Here is a 22,820-nt window from a genome sequence, read left to right on the forward strand (position 1 = left end):
GCGATTTATGAAAAAAAAAATACTGTATATATTAAATTGTAATTACCTAGTAAGATATACCTAATAAAATGATCAAACTTTATTATAATATTATGTTTCTCATTAAAGACTATATTTTCTCATCTCGTTATGTACTATCTATTTGTATACATTTGTTAGGGCTGCAAACCGATTTCGCACAAAGTGATATATGTTTATGTTGAGGTGAATGACATCATTCAACATTTCTGGCGAATGTTGACATGCACTATCGGTTTTTGGTGAATGTTGACATTTTGTAAATCGAGATGAATAAACTCAAAAAGGAACTTTTAAATTAATATTAATTTAAAAGATAAATTATAAATTTATATTAATATAGAATTCAATTATTTATTATTCAATATTAATTAACCATACATTATTTTAGTTTATAAAATAAATCTTGCAACAATATAAACTGTCATTGCATTTTGAGTTGCATATAGAAGTCCTTTGGATCAAAAACTACACTTCTTTTTGATGCACACTTTGTCTCACAGTCACATCTCCTCAAGTATCCCACCAGATCGAGGAATTGTAGCGAAATATTTCCTCGAGGACATGGACTGAACAGTAAGCAACTTTTTCAGTAGATAACAGTTTTTCTTTGTATACACCACATTTATTACGGGTTAACCTATAATTGTTTATTACACCATCCTTTGTTCCTAGTGTGTAAAATTCACAATCTATAGACTATTGTGGTCCAGGCGTATATTTTGACGGGTAATTTTCCACACAAGCTTCTGCATGAAATTCATCAATTAGTGGGCAACGGTGTACGCGACATAATTGAAAAAACAAAGTGCACCACAAACCAGCGTGGTTGTACAAAAATTAATGTTGGCATTTTTTTATGTAGTACGAAACGTCATGACAGTTTGTAATGTTGCAATATTACGTAGAATAATTTTCCCCGTTTTTTTTAAAACCATAATTTTCACACGGTAAAATAATCATAATTTAAATTGATAATACAGGTATAATATCGTTAAATAATAATTAATCATAACTAAATGACATTAATTTACAATTAAACATATTATTGTTTCTATTTTATATTATTATCTATAGTGCAAGGAAAATGGGAAATTATAGCGCGCAATCGTGCCGCACCTCATTTTTAGTTCAATAACCCAAAACACGTGGAGGGGAGGGGGTTGTGCCTTTATATTTAAATTAATTATCTAATAATATAATGTTTTTGAACTGTACACTGTGTCCTTGTATATTTTTTTAAATCATTTTTTATATAATTATGTTTACATATCCGTTCAATAGTTATATTAAGATGCTGTGGTCTTGACCATAAGTTTAAAAGACAAATTACAGTCACAGCCATCAAAACGTATGTATTATCAAAGCTTATCAAATATTATTTTAGTTTCGGATTGCAATTTTTTATAAACTAAAATAAAACGAATACTGCCACAAATCAGTTTATGTACACTTAATAATTTCGAAGTGCACAGTAAAATAAATCTCGTATTCCACACAGTGTGGCGTATCACAAAAGTAGACATTGCGCCTCCTCTCATAAATACAATCAAATGTTCTTTATCGCATGCAATTGAATGCTATAATTGCAGAGGCGGGTTATATCAGTAGGTACTTAAACATTGGAGAGCACCAGTTCGAAAAACTAAAGGTCAGTGGGCAGGCTCTCAAGTAAATCGAGCCTTACAAGAGCGAACAAATTCGAACTTATTCCCAACAAAAAACACCGCATCTACCACCCATCGCATATATTACAACATATTTTGATGAAATAGTTGATATGTCATAGGTACGTTTAATATCTAATAGGTATATATTGTGAGGTTGTTTATTTTCCGAAAGTCAATCAATATGCCCCTTACCCTTCACGTCAACAGTAAAATCTTAGAATCCACTTTAAGGTAGTGGCTCTCATAGTACGCCGTTATTGTTATTACGGTGTGAGTATGTACACGGCATATATCTTCAGTATAGAATATATACGTATATCTAATATCCATACGCACGTTTGGCATGCGATTTGCGTTGTGTTTTCGGGCGTCTGAAACAATTGGATTGATTCACGTCGTTTTCAATCTCACCAGACAATACAATTTTCCAAAGTATATTTACACACACACACACACACACACACACACATTAACACACTATGAATAATATAATAAATATATATATATATTTGTGCAGCTTGTACATTTCGATAGGATAAACCCGCCATCTGTGGTTACATTATATTCCTATACCATGGCAGTGGTCATTTACAATATAATATAATACCATTCGAGGTACTCGTGACTCGAGAGTGGTCCAAAAGGATAAGCCACACGTGCCTGGTCGATGGTTGTATATAATAATGTACATAGTATGTACATAATATATTATTATAATTTATACCATGATGGTTCGCAGTAAAGTCTCTCCATTATCATCGCTACGCGCGCACCTTATAATGGTATGGTCGTAGGTACTTGGTACAATGATACTATATAATACACTGTAATATTATATAATTAATATAAATATAATATTATTAATTATTATATGTTTTTTATGCACCCGACTACTGCAACGTAATCCTAAACTGGTAATACGTACGTTGAATTTTCTATATTCGTCGTCATCATGGCTTATACACTTTTTACCATTTTACAGCGTTCGTTTAATATGCACCCGAAGTTATTAATATAATAATATGTGCGCTTGTACATTATGTATACAGGCCGCGGACGAGTCATTAATATACGACTTAAACGTGATCACAAGTCGACTTTCGTTCCTTGTATATCTGGTCTTTGCCCTGTATAGATAACCGGCCACTCGTTATTTAAAAAATATAATTTTTCTAACACAATTAAGTTTTTATTTAAATTTAATTTTAAACATGTTATATAGTTTAACAGTTTTAAATTATATGTCAATAAAGTTGAGCAATAGTGCAATGCAATTAATTGAGCCCAACTTTTCAACATGGTAGACATTCAAAGTTTATATTTTTGTTACTGACTATCACTAGTCTGTTTTATTCAACACCTAAAAACTAAAGATCGTACTTGGGTATTTGTGCATGGCGACGAGATCGCAAAAGAGGCCGATTCCAAAACTGGCCATGTATCAAGCAATACAAATAAGAGCATTGCTGCTCACGAAAGTAGGAGTGAAGTGAAATCATAAACAAAAGAAAGTGTATACTTAGCTACAATAGTATATATATCATTAGATATAAAGTATTGTTTGAAATATATAATTTGGACAAAAGTAAAGTTTGTTGTACCACTGCATCTAAATATATACATAATACTATTGAAAACTTTAAAGGTGCAATCATAAGCTTTTGACACGGTAATTTAGGTGAGTGTCTAAATAATATGACCCATTCACCCCCTTTGCATTGATCTGATTTAACTATTGTTGGGTATACCAACCGACAGGGTTTCTTTGTCACAACAGTTACGTTGAAATGGTCGTTTACTATGCCTTTGTCGTAATCGTGATTTTAAGAGTAGTATATACCTATACAACTACCACCTATTGTATTATTTTATTATTTCTTTGTTTTTCTAAAAAATAGTATTTATTAAGTATTCATATTACTAGTGTACATCTCATACGCATATAAAATTGTAACCTACAATATACTAACGTATGGTTGAAAATAAAATATGGACATTCAAGTGAAGTGAAAATAAATATTCAACTTATAGTAAATCGAGTGGTGTTTCCATTTCTTAGCCACCGTGATAACTGTTTAACCCTTATTCGTTGTAAAAACTCAAGATAATAATACCTATGTGTGATCGACTTATTTTGTTATGTTTATGACAGTGGATAGTTTTTACATACTATTGGGAATGGTGAAAGGGTATGGGCTCAAAAACCGTGTTACATTGAAAACGAAATAATTGACTGTCGACCACAAAATGGTTACCTACTTGGATGATTTAGCACATAATGTGGGGGCATGTCTTATTTTATAAATAACGCGAATCATATAATGTTATAATATTACGCAGTGATTCCGCTCAGAAATTACAAATATTTTAAAATTGTCCGCGAACGCGTTAAATCTTTGATACATTTCCCGGTTGAACTCGTGTCCCTGGGTTTATGGCTGGTACTGCGAATTCGAACAATTAATGTATGATAATTTCCTATAATATGCAGTATAGTATAATAATACAATTGTGTTGACGCAGAACGAGTGGTAATGAATTAATGTACTGCATCTCACATTGTTATACATGCTCGCGTTTCGAAAGTTTTCGATTTATTCAGAAAAAGAGAGGTTTTATAACTTTTAAAACACGTTATTCTACGGTCGGAAAGAAGAAAAAAAAAAGGTGGGTCATGGGTACGTAAGTTAACATAACTTATAAGTTATAAATAACCGAGCTCATCGTCGTTGTTTTGGCGGACCTCCGTCGATCGGCGTGAACGACGAACGCGGGAAAACCGGGTCAACATATTCGTGCACATACTACACACGGCTGTGGCGGCGGCAAGAAGGGATCGGCTCCTTTTTTTTTTTTTATCCCATCGGTTTTTTCCCTCTTTTTTTTACGGCTTTTCCTCGCGCTCCGAGTTATCGAAATTCGGATCATACGCGAATACAATATACTATTGTAATACCAATAGCTATATAATATGCAATGAAATACAATATTTTATTAACGTGTATTACAATATTGTACGTATAGCGTTAGGTACATAATATACCTACCCAAGTACCTGCCTAAGTCCTATAACCAATGCAGTCGGAAGAGGGGCGGTTTTCGCCCCGCAGAACTGTCTCTCGCCGAGCCGGAGTGGCTATAGGGGCCGTCCCACACGCATTTATCTCACCGTGTGTGTGTTTTTCTCGCCCACTCAATTATATTTTTACCAATATAACATGATATAGCTCGTTAGTTTCACTACAATCTCACAAAATTGTCTTCACAGGACCTGCGCCGCGGGGGCCAATCATCCCGTGGACGATTCGACGGAAATCAATTCGCAATCTTCTCCAAATCTACCCTCCCCCCCCTCCCCCCATTTCTCATATTCACCAACAAGCAAGTGTGTACTAGTTATGTAATATGTATATAGCAGCTAGTTGTACAGATGGATCGCGGCTCATCGTATGCGAAAAAAAATACTTTCCTCCCGAAAATGACACGAGACGTAGGCACTGCGACATGATTTATGGTCACCGGATTTCTATTTCAATTTTGTTTTAGGCGGTCTGTTATACAACAGTATTATAATACAATAAAATATTATATATTATACGCATATATATGATTATGGATTTGTGTGTGCCTCGCTCTATATAATAAATCGATGCTCTGATAACTGAGAATAAAATACATATACCCAACACATAATATTATGAAAAACCATACGAGCACATAATATGTATATGTATTATTATAATAAATCATGTCAAATAAATAACAATCGACTCTCGTGTTTTTCGTTTCCGAGTTGTACATCTCACCTCCGACGTATTTCGTATAATCAGACATGGGGAATGGACGTTGAAACGGGAATTTGTGCTTCGTATTTTTTGCAACGTCCAAAATTCCAGTTTCAAACTAGCACTCTGCTAGAATAATAAAAACACACGTCTGACATCGATTTTTCGGTTTTTTTTCTCCTTTGTCTCCGACGACACGGAAAATTTATACCATGTTTGTTGTTACACCGACAGCACCTTTCAGAGCTATCAGTTTGGCACGAGATTATTTCTGCCACTAATCAAACTCGATTTTTTCATCGGCATCGGGGTCCTCCCACACTGTTACGGTAAACATTTAATTTGTTTTTTTTTTTAAAGATATTAACTTTTTATATTATTTGCGACTCGATGATAATATATTATTTACCGTGTCAATGCGTCATTACGTCATATACCCATTTATACAGATACAGATGATACACTCGATACCATGTTGCATAGTATGTACGTCATGGTTCTTGATTTGGGGGGGGGGGGAACAACAGTCTTCTTTATTTTTTTACTTTTTTTACCACTTCTATTTTTTTTGAAACGGAACGCTGTGAACCTAACATTTACTATCATGATGAATTAGTAAATTGTCGGTTTTTCTGATACAACATATAATAGCCATAAAAAATATATAATATTTTTACCTTGTACCTAACTAAGAAAAAAAAATGAACTGTTCAAATTCCTTTTAACTATATAAAATACAGTGAAAAGAAATGTTAATGTGTATTAAAAAAAGAAAAACGGAGTCAATTCATATCAACACTTATGGACCATGTGCAATGCATCATTTATTAATAATTGACCGATTTGATGTTTTAAAAGAAATATTTAATAAATAAGTGTTTTTTCCTATACACATTATTTTGTAGAACAAATTTAATATTCTTTTGGTGCGATTGTTGCTGGAGGGAAGTTAATGACGTGACGGTACATTTTGTGTTGGACGCGCTCTTTCATCACACACCCGCTGAGTTTTTTTTTTCCAAATCAAGCACTGCGTATATAAATTTTATTATAAATTTTAAATTTGAGGTCCAGTACAGACACCTGCACGTCGCACATTAGATAATAAGTCGCGTTTCTACGATATGGTTGATTTATTGCCATATAAATAACTACCTAATAATACGATAATACATAAATAAATAAATAATACACGTCGGCCGTGTGACGTAACAATGTTGTACACATTACACACGCCCACCCATACACAGATAATAACATGACAAATCGACGTGACGTGCGGCATACTCCTCTGTAAGCGTCTTCGGCTCGTGCACCATTATAATAATATATTATATTATTATATTAGGGTTTACACGCTGGCTGCCGTAGAGGGTGGAATAATAATTGAATTATACTGCTGCTTCTACTTCGCGACTCCGAGTGTAAGGAGGCGATGGGTACCTACACGCAGCTCTTGGGGAATACACATTATTTTATCAATATCTCAACATTCCCTGTCCGCATATTTACCACCGCCGTCGTAAATATCAAATTTGTAATATTATACGCGGGGGGGGGGGGGGGGACCGTTTATTTCTTACATTTCGGCTCGGCGTATTATTTTTTATTTTTTCTTTGGCCGTTATAAACGTCCGTCTAAATATTGTGATACGTAAAAAATACCTCGTGACATTATGATATTATTATTGTGCGACGGGATAGGCAGCTGGCGGGATGATTCGTTTGAAAAACAACAACTTAAAAATTGTCGAAAAAAACTCGAGCTCACGAGTAACCCGCCCGCCATTGATGTAAATAGCAGCGACGTGTATAAACTGCATAGTAATATAATTAATATTATAATATCGTATTTAAGAAGGTAAATAAGCAATAACTATACAAGCCACACCGACACACGTAAATCGTTCGGCGGTTTGTTCTTCTTTTGCGGTAATTAATTTTGGAGAGAGAGTTATTATATTCAACTGCAGTATACCTACCTTCTGCATATTATCATTGTATTATGTAAAACTTAATATACTCGTACCGCGGTCCCTTTACATAATATTATGAACACTTATATAATAGTCCTTACACAGTTGGGTATACCATTGGTACTATTATAATATTATTATCTTGGAATGAACGCGTATTACTTAGACTCTCAAATTGATTAATGATGGGCTAAGCGTATGTTTAGGCAAAGTTTCCGACTGAATTACAATAACATTGTGGTGCGAAATTCGTCATGTTTGATTTAATTTACATATAAAATACATATTATTATATTGCCGCTGTATATTATTATAATATATGACGTATTTGTTGTAAAATATAACACGTTTTTGGTACAATTTATGGTAAAAAAATTGTAATTATTTTAAACATTGTACTGTGGCGACAGTAAGAAAACGCACCTTATTTAACTTATTTACTTCACAACAGTATTGTATTTTAAAATAATTAACTATTACAATAAAATATAATATACATGTATATATTATGAACAGTTTATGAAAATGGCATTTAATATTATGCTGAATCTAAAATAATAATTGAGTTACTGTCAAAATATAATAACATTAGATTGTAGAGCCGATAATTATAGTACCTTATTGTTTTTAAGAGTCGAACATTTTACTCGACCAATTCGTTTTTATTATCATTAAATTATTTTTATCATAAATTTAGATTGGATTTTAATATAGTTAAGTTAAAAACCATTTATAATAATAAATTATAATATGATCGTATTAAATTAAAATAATTTTTATAAACGTTTGTTACGGATTTACAACAATGTTTGATAGTACTTGCAAGTTAAGGCAATTACTTTAGTTAAATAATAATATATACAATTGTAAATGTAGACGCAATAAAATATTAACTTGTGTATTGTGCTCTACTTCACCATTAGAACAATTAGAATAATAATTACACACGGTAAGAAAGTAGATTATCATAGTTATAACATAAACAATGATCGTGGTTTGTTTAAATAATAATATATTCACCACGCGTTAGGAACTACTGCCAGCAACAATTTTTGTTCGTTGACTTACTGATAAAAAAAAATGTTTTGGATCGACAAACCGACTATAGCAGTACTATTACTTCGATGATTTTGCACACATAAATCAAATATTTTCTAACTAAAAATACGAAGAATTATACGATAATAATATGCAGTGGCGCACAGAGGTATTTTGAGAGCACTTACAGTTATAACAAGTTACCTGTGCCACCTCCCATTTTTTTATTTAAAAAATTATTCTTACGGAGATTAATATTATTATAGACAACTAGCTGAACCCGTGCACTCCACTGTCCATTAAAAATGCCAACTATATGAATGATATGTTTTAAATCAATGGCAACCATGTCCATTTATAAACGACAATTTCCATCGGAAATCTCAAAATCCCTGTTTGAGCACCTCCCGGTGTTGGTCCTCTCCCTTTTTAAATTGGCCTATCTTCTGCCCGGATTTCTAATCTATCTCTTTATCAAATTTCATCAACATCGGTCCAGCCGTTTAGGAATGCATAAAGGACACACACACACACACACAGACAAACGCTCGTTTATATATATATATATATATATATATAGATACCTAATATAGTTTATATTATTATAAATGTATGCACTTCCCTGTGACACCACACCCACTCACAAACCCCTAAACAATCCTCGAGAGAACATGCAGTTGCAGTACTTGCACTGTCTGGGCGCCACTGATAACAATGCGAATGACCCAATAATATCGGTGTTTCGCGAATAGAAGGGTAATATATTGTTATAACAACATAGATCCTCAGCTGCCAACGGGGTTTAAAATTGTGCGCAGTAGCACGCGCTGTATACAATAACAGCTGATGTGAAACGTGCAGTAGCAAATTGAAAAGCGCGCAACACTTCTGATTCATACGCATCATACTGCTCAGTCAGCGAGTAGGTCTTTCGTTTTAAAATATTTTGGTGAGTGAAATCAGGTGTGCGGTAGCAGCAAAACTCGTGAATTTTAGGCACGGTCTCCCAAATTATAATATATTATAATTACCTACCTATATATATATATATACACTGCAGTACGTCGCCGCGCGTCAGATACAATTTTTACATTTTCATAAAACATTATTAAAGACTTAACTTATTTGCACTGTGCGAAATCATACAATACTATTTTAATATAGTGTCCGTGTTGTATAACGTGTTCGTGAAACTAGTTAAAATCCATCAAACTGTCGTTTACTGAGGTATTACGTCTGATCGTAGTAATTCTCAACGACCAGCGGCTTATTGTTGATACGACTTGACGTAGCGTACCATATAATATTATGTTGCGTGCTGGATTGTATCGTACAATATAATATTTTTTAATGTCACATATTTTTATTATACTTATAAATGCTCCTTCCGCTCTCTTTACGATATGTATTTTCATCTGAAAGGATTAATTTCCGTTTTGTTCGATCATCTACAACGGCTGCAGAGTTCTGCGAAATATAATATTACAATATATTATAGTGTATACCTATATTTTTATAAAATGCAAAAATGTCATAGCGTCACACCTATTACTATACTGGCTGCAGTAATATATCTATTTTCTAACAATTTGTTTCTGCGGCATAATATAATGCGATACTGCACTGTTATATTATTTTATATAGATCGTTATAGGATCAGAATATAGACGCTAAGAGAGTATCAATAATACAGTTCGTACAATATCGATTAATTCCCCAATAGAAAAATATGAACTACCAATAAAGGGTAACAACTATATAATATATATATATATATTATATACAATAGTTCTGACGAAATATATAATAACATAGTTTCTTCTGCAAATAAATAAAAACGATGACCTACATTTCAAGGTTTGAGCGATTTTTTTATGCTTCACGTATGATATATATATATACTATATTATTATACGCGTGCAGATATCGCGAGCATTGCTCGTTATGAGATCGGTCTTTCGAGAAAAATCACAGTTAAAAGACTATATTTTTTTTTTCTGCCTAAACAGAATATTCGAACCCTTCAAACGATAATAAAAATAATACTGTGATCGTAAATCGTACGTATTATTAAATGATGCACTGTACAGTCTACAGATTGTCTCATACGTAGTTTTTTTTTTATTTTTTTTTTTGCTTTAGACACCGAGAATAGGCAACAAACGCGTGTTATTGGTGTGTTTGCACGCCGGTGCCAGCTGTTCGAACTAACTCAATATTTTCCACTTTTCGAGTCTGGTCTTAGCTCTTAGGGCGTAAATAATATTATTGTTTTGAATATTGAGCAATTGTGAAATTGCATTATTGTTGTATTATTATCTACGATTTAAAATTGTAATACTCGCAAAGTTTGCATATTGTGTATGTTTATTTTATTTATTTATTTTAATTAACTCACGACCAATCGGGAAATTAGATAAATAATGTAAGGATATAATATACAACGTTTAGTACTTATACAATAATCAACCCTTTTTTTTATTTCTTTTAATTAACTTTTTTTTCTGTTGAATAATATTATTTAATTGGATATTTTTTTTTATTCTTTTAGTTCTTAACTATTGTTTCTATTTATAATCCTTGTTAAATAAAAATACCATGCTGTCATGGTTATCCTTCAGCATTACAACAATGTTATATCATATATTAATTATAATTTATGGATAATTCGATATCGGTTTTCGTGGATTTATAACTTAAATAAATATTTTTTTTCTCCAGGAACCAGTTTATCGTCGACGGCGATCGAAACGGTACGTCGGGACCTGAATTAGCTTATTAAGTCAATAACAAAATATATATTATGCGATAAGCATTTGCTTAACAGCTATTAGACTTTATAATTTAACAGTACGAAAATATTATTAGTACTACCTATTTTCCAAGAAAATGGTTATCAATATTACCATTATCGTTTATGGTATATCTAAATACATACCTATACCTAACTAATACAATATATAACTCTCTGTGGAGAAAAGTTAATTGTTGTGGTGCAACCATCATTAAAAAAGAACCCAACATGAGTGATCAGCATTTTTATTATTGAACGAATCACGTTTTTAATCAAATTTATGATTATAAAAAATTATATCGGAACTAAATAGAATTTTTTTTTTGTGTGTTTGAAGATTAATAAAAAGTATTATTTATAAAAACTATTTGAGTATTATTCAAATACCTGCTTAATTATTTATAGTATTTGGGCGGTATTCTAAATAATTTATTTTAAAAGTATTTTAGTAATTACTTAAAACTTTACTTTACTGTACTTTTGAAAAGAATTTTTAACAACACTGATAATATGAAATAACAATAGCAATACTCCTGAACAAAGCTACATCCTCACAATATTCAAATTCATATCAAGAACTGTTACCTAATCAGTAAAATATAAAACAGTATGAGAATAGCATACCTACGTTATATTATAATTTCAATAGTTTGTAAATACTATTAATAATATGGGTAACCTATTTTGATCAATTCAGCTTCTAATCATATATAATACATTAATAAATATATGAATACATCAAATCGTATTGTAGTGAATGGAGTAGGTATATTAAAGTTGAACCCACGCAGTCCTCGGAGGGTTATACAGAATTATCCGTTTTGGAAATGAGAATAAAACAAATATCCTATACACCGAGACATCGAGTTAACAAATATGTTCCAATTTTGATTAAAAGTAGGCAACTCTTTGGGGAGACACGACTACAAAGGATTTACGTTGTCGATATAATATGGGAATATGCATATAACGTTATATACATATTATACGAATTAAAATATGGCGGTATCGAATTACTGATCATCCTTTGGTGTATAACGCGATGCATAACGCTTCGATTTCGATTTTAATTGGCTATTTGGGATGCGGACGAAAATAATTTTGAATAATATTGCACGGGAGCACGATGAAAGATAATATAGGTAATGTCATATACCTATGACATATATTATTTTAATATTTTTTGCCCTAGAGGATTTAATTCCACGAATATCTATTATGCAATACATGGATTGTAGGTTAGGTATTGGATTGTAGTTACACGTCTAGGTCGGTAGTATACTAGTATTATAGGTCATCTGCTATATAGCTTATATTATATCTATGTTCATTATTAGATATTATTCGTAAAGTTAGTGTAAAACTTTACACATTTGATTACTTATTACGTCACAAAATAAATACTTCGTAATTTCTCTTGGTACCTACGTGTTACACAATCGAGTCATATAAATTATAGCGTATTGATTGGCACAATTTTGAAGGGAACGAAAAAAAAGAAAGAATATAGTACAATAATATTATATACGTTACATAATAAAATGTTTACGCTGCATCGAGGGTTTTATTTTTCTTATTCTTGAAAACTACCTATGAGGAATTGACCATTGTTTTATTTTGTGAAAAGCATTACACCTGTGTCCAATTACTCGACGATCGATTATAATTTACAGGACGGGATAAATTAAATCTTTATTGTAAATAGTACACTATACATATAATAGATATATTATAGTCACAAACGCGCGTAACAACAATGATGAATTTTAAATGTCTCTATATGTTATAACTTTATGGCACAGATCATCAGAACATTCGTTCCATGTCTCCGAAGTCCACCTAAAAAAGTCAAAACTTAAATTAGTTTGTGTTTCGTATTTGATTTTAGACATTATGATTACGATGACCGTAGTCCGTAGATGGGGCAACATGTAACCTGACTGCCAAGACAAATTATTGTAATGCGTATACCGTTTTAACACAAAATCTATACACATATTATAACTTTGTACCGTAGTTGCGGTGAAGTCCAGAAACGCGGTATAACACTATAATATTATAGTTGTACAACCAACTTATTTTTGTCGTTCGTGGAAACAATATCTCGGCGGTTGGATGTCAAAAGTATAAGGTCAGGAGATATTTCAGAACATTTCGAACCTGAGTTTCGGAAGCTTATAATATTAAGCGTACAGGATATAAATTCCAGCAGGTACAGTTAAGTTCTAAAGCTGCGAGCGTATATTCCACATTAAAAAAATTACAACATTCGGTTAGTTGTAAACCACCTGTTTAGTACCCTCTCCCCCGTTACGTATATTTCAAACTTTAATATGACGACCAGAAAGAACAGAAAATATAATAAATTTATAATGAAAAACGAATTAGTCGAATAACTGTATGAAAAGTAGTCATGTTTGTTGGGAACTGTATGCACACCGTATTAAATTGCAATACGATGTCTATATAGTATAAATTAGTGAAATTTTGAATTTCATCGCATCTTTCGCATTTAATTTTTTAATACTATAATATTAAATGTCAAAATAATAGTTATATGAACGATCAATTTAAAGAAATTATGAGGGGAGGTTCGAAATGTTATATTGTATTAGAAGGCGTACTTATTCCTATTTTTATCGAGCCCTATAGATATCATTTTATAATATTATTATATGTACAATTCATTGTTAACATTGGGTTATCGACGGTTGGCCCGTCGTTTTGTCACTAACAAACAAAATATATAAATAGAGAAATCGCCTACACGAAACTCCTAAAAAAACATAATTCTTTGAGTTCCGAGTACCTACTATAAAATATAAATAGAACTTATCCTCACGTTCAATGGTCCTACAGATTATTTCATCAAATTGGCTTTTTCACGCATGCAAAAACTAATTGTACCAATTCATTATTATTATTTTGTTCAATGCTTAAGTTATAATTTAAAGTGGGTGTCCATAAATCCCCTTTCGACTATATAATATGCCCTCGAACGACCACGGGATATATTGTGTTTGATTTTTGTTTAAGCGGTGATTAGCTGTCTCTGTCAGTCACGCGCGTGACATAGGAATTTGTTCGTAATTCCATTATCCGACGTGACCCGTTCGATCTAGTGATGTGAATAATGATTTGGGAAACAAATTAAAGTTTGGGTGAATTCTAACTACAGGTCTATATTTTCCATCTCCTGTCATTTTTTGTTTTTATAGTTTTCAAAAACTTGAATCACACGATTAGTACATTTTGAAAATTCTTATTTGAAATTGTATAATATATTATATAGGTAATATGAAAATTGCCGTAAACGTGGAAAATAGAATTTTGAATAAATTCCTGTGTTCCGTCGCTTCCAGTCCACTCGAATTCCGTAAGGTGGATAGTATGGCTTTTGGGTATAAAACAAATATTATTATTATTATTGTTATTATTATTATGCTACCCACCTGCAGCTGTAGGATTAATAATATTATGTTCTGGCGCCATCACTGCTCGTGGCGCAAAGATATAATCATTCTTGTTGTCAGGTTGTTCGATTACTACAAAGCTTCGATTATAGCAGTTGTTATAATTTTTATATTCGTAGTAATAACCAATAATGTATATATATTACATACCTTAATTTATTATGACGTATGTAATATTATAATACACATACCATATATACGAAAAATCATAAGATATGAATCTGTATGTAATATAATATAACAGTAAGAAATAAGTGTAATATTAAATAAGTACATAAAACTATGTTTTATTACTAAACTTTGCATAAAAATATATTTATTAAAATAGTTTGATGTATTTATCATTCAAAATTAAATTATTTTCATTAGTCAGACTTATTTTTAAAAAATATCGCATTTTTTTTTTTAAACTATTTAAGTAGGTACCTAACTCAACAGTACAATATAAGGACTCTCAATAATATTGCATTGTTTTACAATCATAGTTTTTTTTTTTTTTATATAATCCGTCTATTCATTATTCTATACCTATACTAATAATACAATATTTTATTTTAAAGCTAAGCGATACACCTTATTTAAAATATTGTTATGAAAAAAAAGCACGATTTCTTCAACTATATAATACTATTGATTCAAATGAAAAAAAAAACAATAGGTACTAAATATACTTAATTAGCTACTTAATATACTGACAGATTGATCAAGTCCGCAACAAATTGTGTAGAATTAAATTCGTAGATCACAGAATAAGATACTTAAAATGAAGGCTCTTTATTAAACTATTATATGAAAGCGTTTTCAAAATTGTACAAAATTTATACTCGTTCAAGTCTCACGTTGTATTGCCTACACGCCAAAATCGGCCGATTTCAATAACCGTCGAAAAAAGGCAAGCGCGCCGCCAAAAATAATGTATTTATGCCTATGTAAGTACGCGTTTATCGACTTACCCGGTCCACGGTAACACCTTGCCCGAACTCTCAAAACTCGAACTCCTCACGTCGTACTTGTGACCCTTGAACCCGATCTGATTGTGCAGGTCTACGCCGAGACGCTTCATAGGTCCATCGGACCCGGCGGCGGGTCTGATGTTCCTCTGCAGGTGCAGTCTACCGGTGGATTTCATCGGACGACCGGCGACGCGACGATTTTCATCCTCTCGCGTATAAACGGGACGAACGGAAATGTCGAAACGGTAAAAAAACGATCGCGTCCAACACAAATTATATTATTGTAATAAAAACAATAGCGGCGGCAAGTATGAACATAATATCATTGGAAAACGACGACGTGAAAATATATGAAAATATTCTGTGTCGATATCACAATATCATTTTTGTTACTATATATATAATATCAGACACTATTATTTGGCTTTTTACGACGGCGGCGGCTAAGCGATGAGCGCTGTGATGCACACACACCGGACGAGATCGAGTTCGGCAAAAGCCGGTCGCGATACTGAACCCGACGGCGCGGCACACTTGTTGTGAACGTCGGCGGCAGGCGACGCGCTTGCGTTTCACGGGCGAATTAGTCGTGTAGCTGTCGCCGCCTCAGCCTCCACCACCAACCACCGTCGTCGTCGTCGTCGTCGTCGTCGGTACCAAATTTTTATTATTTTTTTCGTCACCGGGTCAGATGTTCCCAACACCCAACTCCACACCTCTCAGCCCGCCGATCTTGTCCGATAAATTTATATACACGCACACGTCGTACGCATTATGTTCCACGACGGTGGTTGGTTTGGGTCTATCATATAGAGTAAGTACGTTACGGTCCTACCATTATTTTACGACCGTATAATATTATTATATAATTATATAGGTTACAAAACAGTTCTAGGCATCGCGTTAAGTAGGCAGGTATACATTACAAATATAATATAGGTGAGTATGCGGTTCACAACGGTTTTGTCATTGTGCATTTCGGACGCATCCGCATCAGTATATAATATCATGACTCATGACGTAAATCAGAACAGCTGTGGTCTTAACGTCAAAAAAAAAAAAAAAATTATTATTTTCCTGGAAATATGATGCAATGTAATGTTGAACAGGGATTCGAGCGCCGATTGTTGGGAGATAAGACAAACATTTCATTTAATCATCTAGGATTAAGTATATTGACAGTAAAATGTACACACTGAACAGACAATATTTAAAAAAATGTACATCTACTGTAATAGCTATGACAAGACAGGCTATAATATTATTATAATAAATTTTTGGCGAACGATTACTCTATTGTTTTAGGTAAGGAGTATTTGTCTCAAAAAATATCTCGATTATATTATGTAATATAAAAGAACCGAGCGAGATCACTTCCTCAGACGGTTCGCAGTATTTAGATATTTTGCAGAATCAATAACCCTCCCCCCCCCCTAGAAATGTAATTTATTGACCGTATTATATTGCAATTATTATGTCTGTACTCTGTAACATGATATATTACAACAGTATAGAATACGATGAGGTTTAAGTTCAGGCTATAAACATATTAATTTATTTCTTATTTAATTGTATACGTACGTATAACACGTGTTATAGCCTATATATTATGTACCTCTGCAATGACTGTATAGGTACAATAACTACCAATAATTATTATAAGATTCGCGATACCAAAAATGTTACTAAAACAGTCGTTTTACTAAATCATATAACAATATCAACCTCACAACGATATAAGGTCAAACGTATTCGAACAAAGTGCGTAAAACCAACATTGTAGAGCATGTCAAATTTGTTTTTAATTTCGCTACATTCGAAAAAATCACTAGAAAAACAAGTGAAATAAAATATATTACATGGCTCTGTTGCAATGTCCTATCATCGTACCGTTGGCGATCCTTTCGGTGTTCAATACGATTCAAAGTAGTGCGTGCCCATAGTCTATACATTTTATATAATATGGAGACTACCCAGGCATGTACACCACATGAAAAACGTCACGTGTCCTGCACATTACCCGCGGACTTTGGATCACCGTACTCAACTCGAGACACGGTCGACGAACGACGAGCCAGCTTGTACTCTCAGCTTGCCGTTCCGGTGGACCGTGATGAAATGGACCTACCGTGATGCAGATATTTACGACGATGGAATAGATGTGACCACTATAATAATATGCCGCTTCCTCAGTTCCACCGCCGCCGACGTCATCCGAACCCTTTCGAAGACTCCGTAAAATCTCGGTCGATGGCCGAAAATAAGGAAAACAAGGAAAAAGGTAAGACTATGTCTAATGATAGTTTTAACTTATAACCAGGATATATATATATATTAATATAGATAATTTTTATTACTTATACTTTGTGCAGAAATAATTATTAGGTTCGATCAATGTAATTGATATTACTGCCTACCTATAATACTATAGACACACGAAATTCTAAGTTTATATTTTCGACATTTTAGTTCATGCCACCCCACTACTCCAGCAACATTGACAACAATAACTATATTATTATTTATTTATAAAAGTTGTATTTTGTAATATTATTAATACATCTGAATAACGATTATTGTATTTTCGAATGTTTTAGATGATGAGCGGAGGGATAAATGTAATGATTTTCAATGACTTGTGTTTATTTATTTTATTTTTTCGTGTCTAGAGACACTTTTTCGAGTAGAAAAAAGATTTCATCACCTACTTTGGGGGGGGGGGGGGAGGAGGAGGGATTCTGGTAGCTGATTGGATCTACTTTGTACTTTGATTAGTAAATATCTCATTGCTATTTAAAATAATCGGGGGGCGGGGAATACGCACATTAGTTAATATTTTTTTTATTATTAAAAAAACGATATGGAGTAATCTTGGTTAGACGTCTCTAATCGTATTTTATCGTGTACAGTAAGTTATTATATTATATAATTATCATTGAATTACAATTTCACACATCCATTACAGTGACTTCCTCAGTGACGAGATGCAATCGACTTCTACTGTATAACAGAGTCACTCTGTGGTTACCTTCTCGATGGCTTTTTTTTAAATGTTATTTAGAAAGTTCACTTTGCAATTTGTATTTTAAAATGCATATTTTCCATCTTTAGTATAGTGCATGCTTATCCCGCAAGACTATCAGCTAGGCCCCAGCCCTAGCTGTAAATAATAATAAATAGGTACATTATAATATTGTTGTAACATATTTGTGTCGTATATCATTAATCATTGTCTACGTCTAATATTATTATAAAATGTGCAGCTAGGACATCATGCATATTTTGGAGCGTGAGAAAATGTCGGTCTTCGTTGCGTTTATTCGAGATAATTTCAATAATATATTATTGTAATGCATTACTCATTATCTCACATAATATCCGATCTGCTCTTGGTCGTTGCGAACGGGTCGATGTCAGACTAGCGTGTTAAAGGCCGATATACCTTACCATACTTTGTAGTGCGACATTTGTACGGCCTTACAGGTGATAATATACGGTCTCTGCGTGACTGCGTGTCGTGTATATCCGAATATCATATATTTTAGGTAGGTATACACACATTATACGCACGTCTTTGAAAACAACAATTTTTATTTATAGTACTACCGAAAACCCGCGTAGGAAAACGATTTTTGTCGAGGATAAAAAAGAAAAATGAAAAGTTTTACAATAACACCTCACGATTGTTCACTGTCGTCGGTGTATGGGATATCGACGAACGATTTGGTATTCAAACTACAAAACGAAAGACAATGTAAAAAAAATATAAAACAATGTACCTCTATAAAACGTGCGATATAATAATGTATATAATATATTCGTTTCCTACGTTATCTATACATAATGTATAATATACAATATAATCAACAAATAAAAAAAAGAAAATACAATTTTTGTTATTTTCGACCTAGGTAGTAACGAAATGGTTTCCGTACACCTTCTATGGTATCATTGTATTAGGTATTTGTTGCCACGAAAATATTTTTCGGGTTTTGGATCTAAATACGCGTTGTACTATATAGGTACTATAAAATTGTTCTCATGATTTTAACCGTTTGGTCGCTCTAAAAGTTGGAAAGTAAAAAAATAAAAATGTTTGTTTTTGATAATATCCATTTCAAAATATTATGTCCACGAATGTTTAGAACCGTTTTTGTGTTATGTTTTGTATTTTTTCCAGAGGTCGACTACTTATAAAGGCCTTAATCAGGAGGATACATCTTTTTGTTCGAAACTTAAACCCGACGCAAGATAATATCTCTTTCGTTGTTTGACACGTATATTGTTCCTCAGATTTCATATAGTTGTAATAACTTGTAAACATAAGCAGTAGCTTTACAAATCCGGAGTACACAACAATGCATCGTTCTCATAGTACAATTATTATTATCATTATCATCATAATATAAAGTCATATAATAATAAATTTGTTATTATTTAGGTTTCCAATCCATGAATATAGATGTTTCTATACCATAATATATTTTTTTTTCGAGCTTTTTGTTGATCACCCAAAAAAAGTGTTAATTTATGTAATATTGTTTTACAATTCATTTGAATCATAATATAACAATACAGTTAACAAAAGAAAATGTGTTTTAATCACATACCGGCTACCGTAATATAGCCATCATGTACTTATATTGTAGGTATCGTTTTTAGTATTTTACACCTCATTGAATTGTTAATAAATTAGAAGAGTCGTTATAAAAACGAGTAAAATGACTTTATCAATATTATAGTTTGAGGCGCTTTTGAATCGATATATGCGTGTTTGGTTTAAAGTTAATCTGTGACAGTTTCAAATACAACAACAACAACAACAATAATAATAAAATATATTAAACCGTTAAAATTTAATTCACTCGTTTCCTTCGGGACTTGTAAATTGTAAATTTAGTTCTCTAATATCACAAAATATTTAACAAAACAACCATAAAACGTCATCAACATTATTAGTTTTATTACGATCGTTATAATAAAAGTTTGGCTTTTTTCTTTTATCGCGTGCACACTATAATTTAACATCAGTGCCTGTATTATATGTATATACACATACATGACAGATGATAGCTGGAAGGTGACTTCGTTAATCATGATTTCTTTACATCCGTTGTTATTTCCTAGGTAGGTACCGAGTGAATATTGGAGCTTTATTTTACTATTTCGCGTAACTGCACAACTTCCATGTTTTAGCTACCTAACACATATTAGAATTTTCATAAAATATTATACTACCAAATATTAGGTATATTATAGTTATTATTTTAACGCTGGTATTGTATGAAACGGATAAGACTCAAAAGAGAGCCGTCGATGAAAGAAAATTGTCGTATTAGATAACATAAAGATATATTATATAATTATTATTTAATATTGTTGGCTATTATTTTTACAACCGTCACAATATATACAAATATATTATATAATATGGAGTCTATCTAGAGTCTACACAAAGCTGGACAAGTTAGTTATTGTTTTCAACTAGTTAAAGTTAAGTAACAAAAACTAACTATGTTAGAATATAGCTTGAATTCTGAAATTTTTTGAATTTCCAACTTAGATAGCTAGGAGTTAGTTTAGTGAAAATAGTAACTTGAATTAGAGTAGAAGTTAGAAGTTAGTTTATTTTTTTAAAGTTTAAAATATAAATTTAAAAACTTGTTTGTTAAAAATATGTAAAGCGTACTACACAAATGAATTACTTGGTATCTAACTTAAATTATTGGTAACGGTAGAAAAATTGTATTGAAAAACTGATAATTTAATTCAAATGTTTCAAGTAGGTAGGTAATAACTAATAATGTTGATTACACACCAGCTATCGTGCAAATCTCAATGACCTTTCATTTTATTAATAAATATTTTTCAAAATTAAATGTAAATCTCTGTTTTATAGAAAACTGCAACGACTCAATAGTTATATCTATTAGGTATTTTACGCAGGGCTGCAATATCGACGGCTGCGATAAGCCTTAAAATATAATACCATATATATCATACACGAAGTAATAGTTATCGTAGTACCTGCGTGTATCTCTAAGTATACCATGAAATTAGTTTCGAATTTACCAACCAACCGACAGGATAATATTATAATTGTCAATTACGATTATAATATAATTTATAGTAGGTAATATACTGCAGAGGTAATTGAGTTATATACCTATATTATTTGAATTGAGATTGACGAGATAACTTATTATATATTATCTGTTATAATCGTCAGCATAAGCCAATTACAATAATGAAAGATTTTTATTTTGATATTCAACAAATTTATTTTTATAGAGGTAACGCCGTCGCAATGTAAAATGCACAGCGAAATTCAAAGACTAGAAAAACGAAAAGAAAAGGGTATACAAATCTCGTCCGGGAGGAGTCAATAAACCTCATTCTTACCGCTTATTAAAAATCGTTTTTTATCCAAATATTTAAATCCGTACATAGGAAGTGTGAATTATTAAATCAGCTACCTACGTTAAATATTTAAAAATTAACCTGACCCAACAAAAATATAAATATTAATTTTGTGCTCCGTAAAGATAGTTTAATATTTATGATATACTTGAATATTTTTCTACTACTTTTTCTCCTACAATCGATAACTTTATATATGGTTTCATAGGTACCATATTATGCCTAGTCGTATATAAAGGTATTCACTATAAGTGACAACAAAATTACTATCAACTCCCTTACATGAATAATTCCGTTTTGAATAACAATTTATTGAATACGATAACGATTTTTTTATTAGGCCCAACAGGCGTACAGTTCACTATACTGTTAGGTTTTGTATCGCAACAAAATTGTAAGTTTATGCATCGAGGAATTTATTTGAGTTTGCACACAGTCGATTTATATACCTATAATATACGTACATTTATTCAAACTCCTGCATAAAATCAAGACGATCCTAATGTTATGAGATCGACGGGTAATACATTTCGGGGAAAAAATATTGGTTGGTATAATTTTATTCGGATGTACAAGTATAGATTCGATTTGCTTTCGAATAAATTACTAGTGCTCGTAGGTTTGAAACACATATTATGTGAATTACGACAGTACGATGATACTATACAGGGTGATTACTTTAAAGGTAAGCAC

General features: G+C 32.1%; 1 protein-coding gene across 2 annotated transcripts in view; it reads right to left on the reverse strand.

Annotated features, from left to right (window-relative positions):
• Positions 1-22,820, reverse strand: part of LOC132948234 (GTPase-activating Rap/Ran-GAP domain-like protein 3) — a 385,560-nt gene that overhangs the window by 241,595 nt on the left and 121,145 nt on the right. Inside the window, exon 1 of one of the 2 annotated variants that reach the window (XM_061018622.1) lies at positions 15,708-16,221. The exons of the other annotated variant lie outside the window; for it this stretch is intronic. Coding sequence (XP_060874605.1) covers positions 15,708-15,883 — 176 coding nt within the window. The 5' untranslated portion in view covers positions 15,884-16,221. Of the gene's footprint in view, positions 1-15,707; positions 16,222-22,820 lie in introns of those variants that run through there. 2 annotated transcript variants of the gene reach the window in all.

The sequence above is a fragment of the Metopolophium dirhodum genome, chromosome 7, assembly GCF_019925205.1.
Source record: "Metopolophium dirhodum isolate CAU chromosome 7, ASM1992520v1, whole genome shotgun sequence".
Taxonomy (NCBI): domain Eukaryota; kingdom Metazoa; phylum Arthropoda; class Insecta; order Hemiptera; family Aphididae; genus Metopolophium; species Metopolophium dirhodum.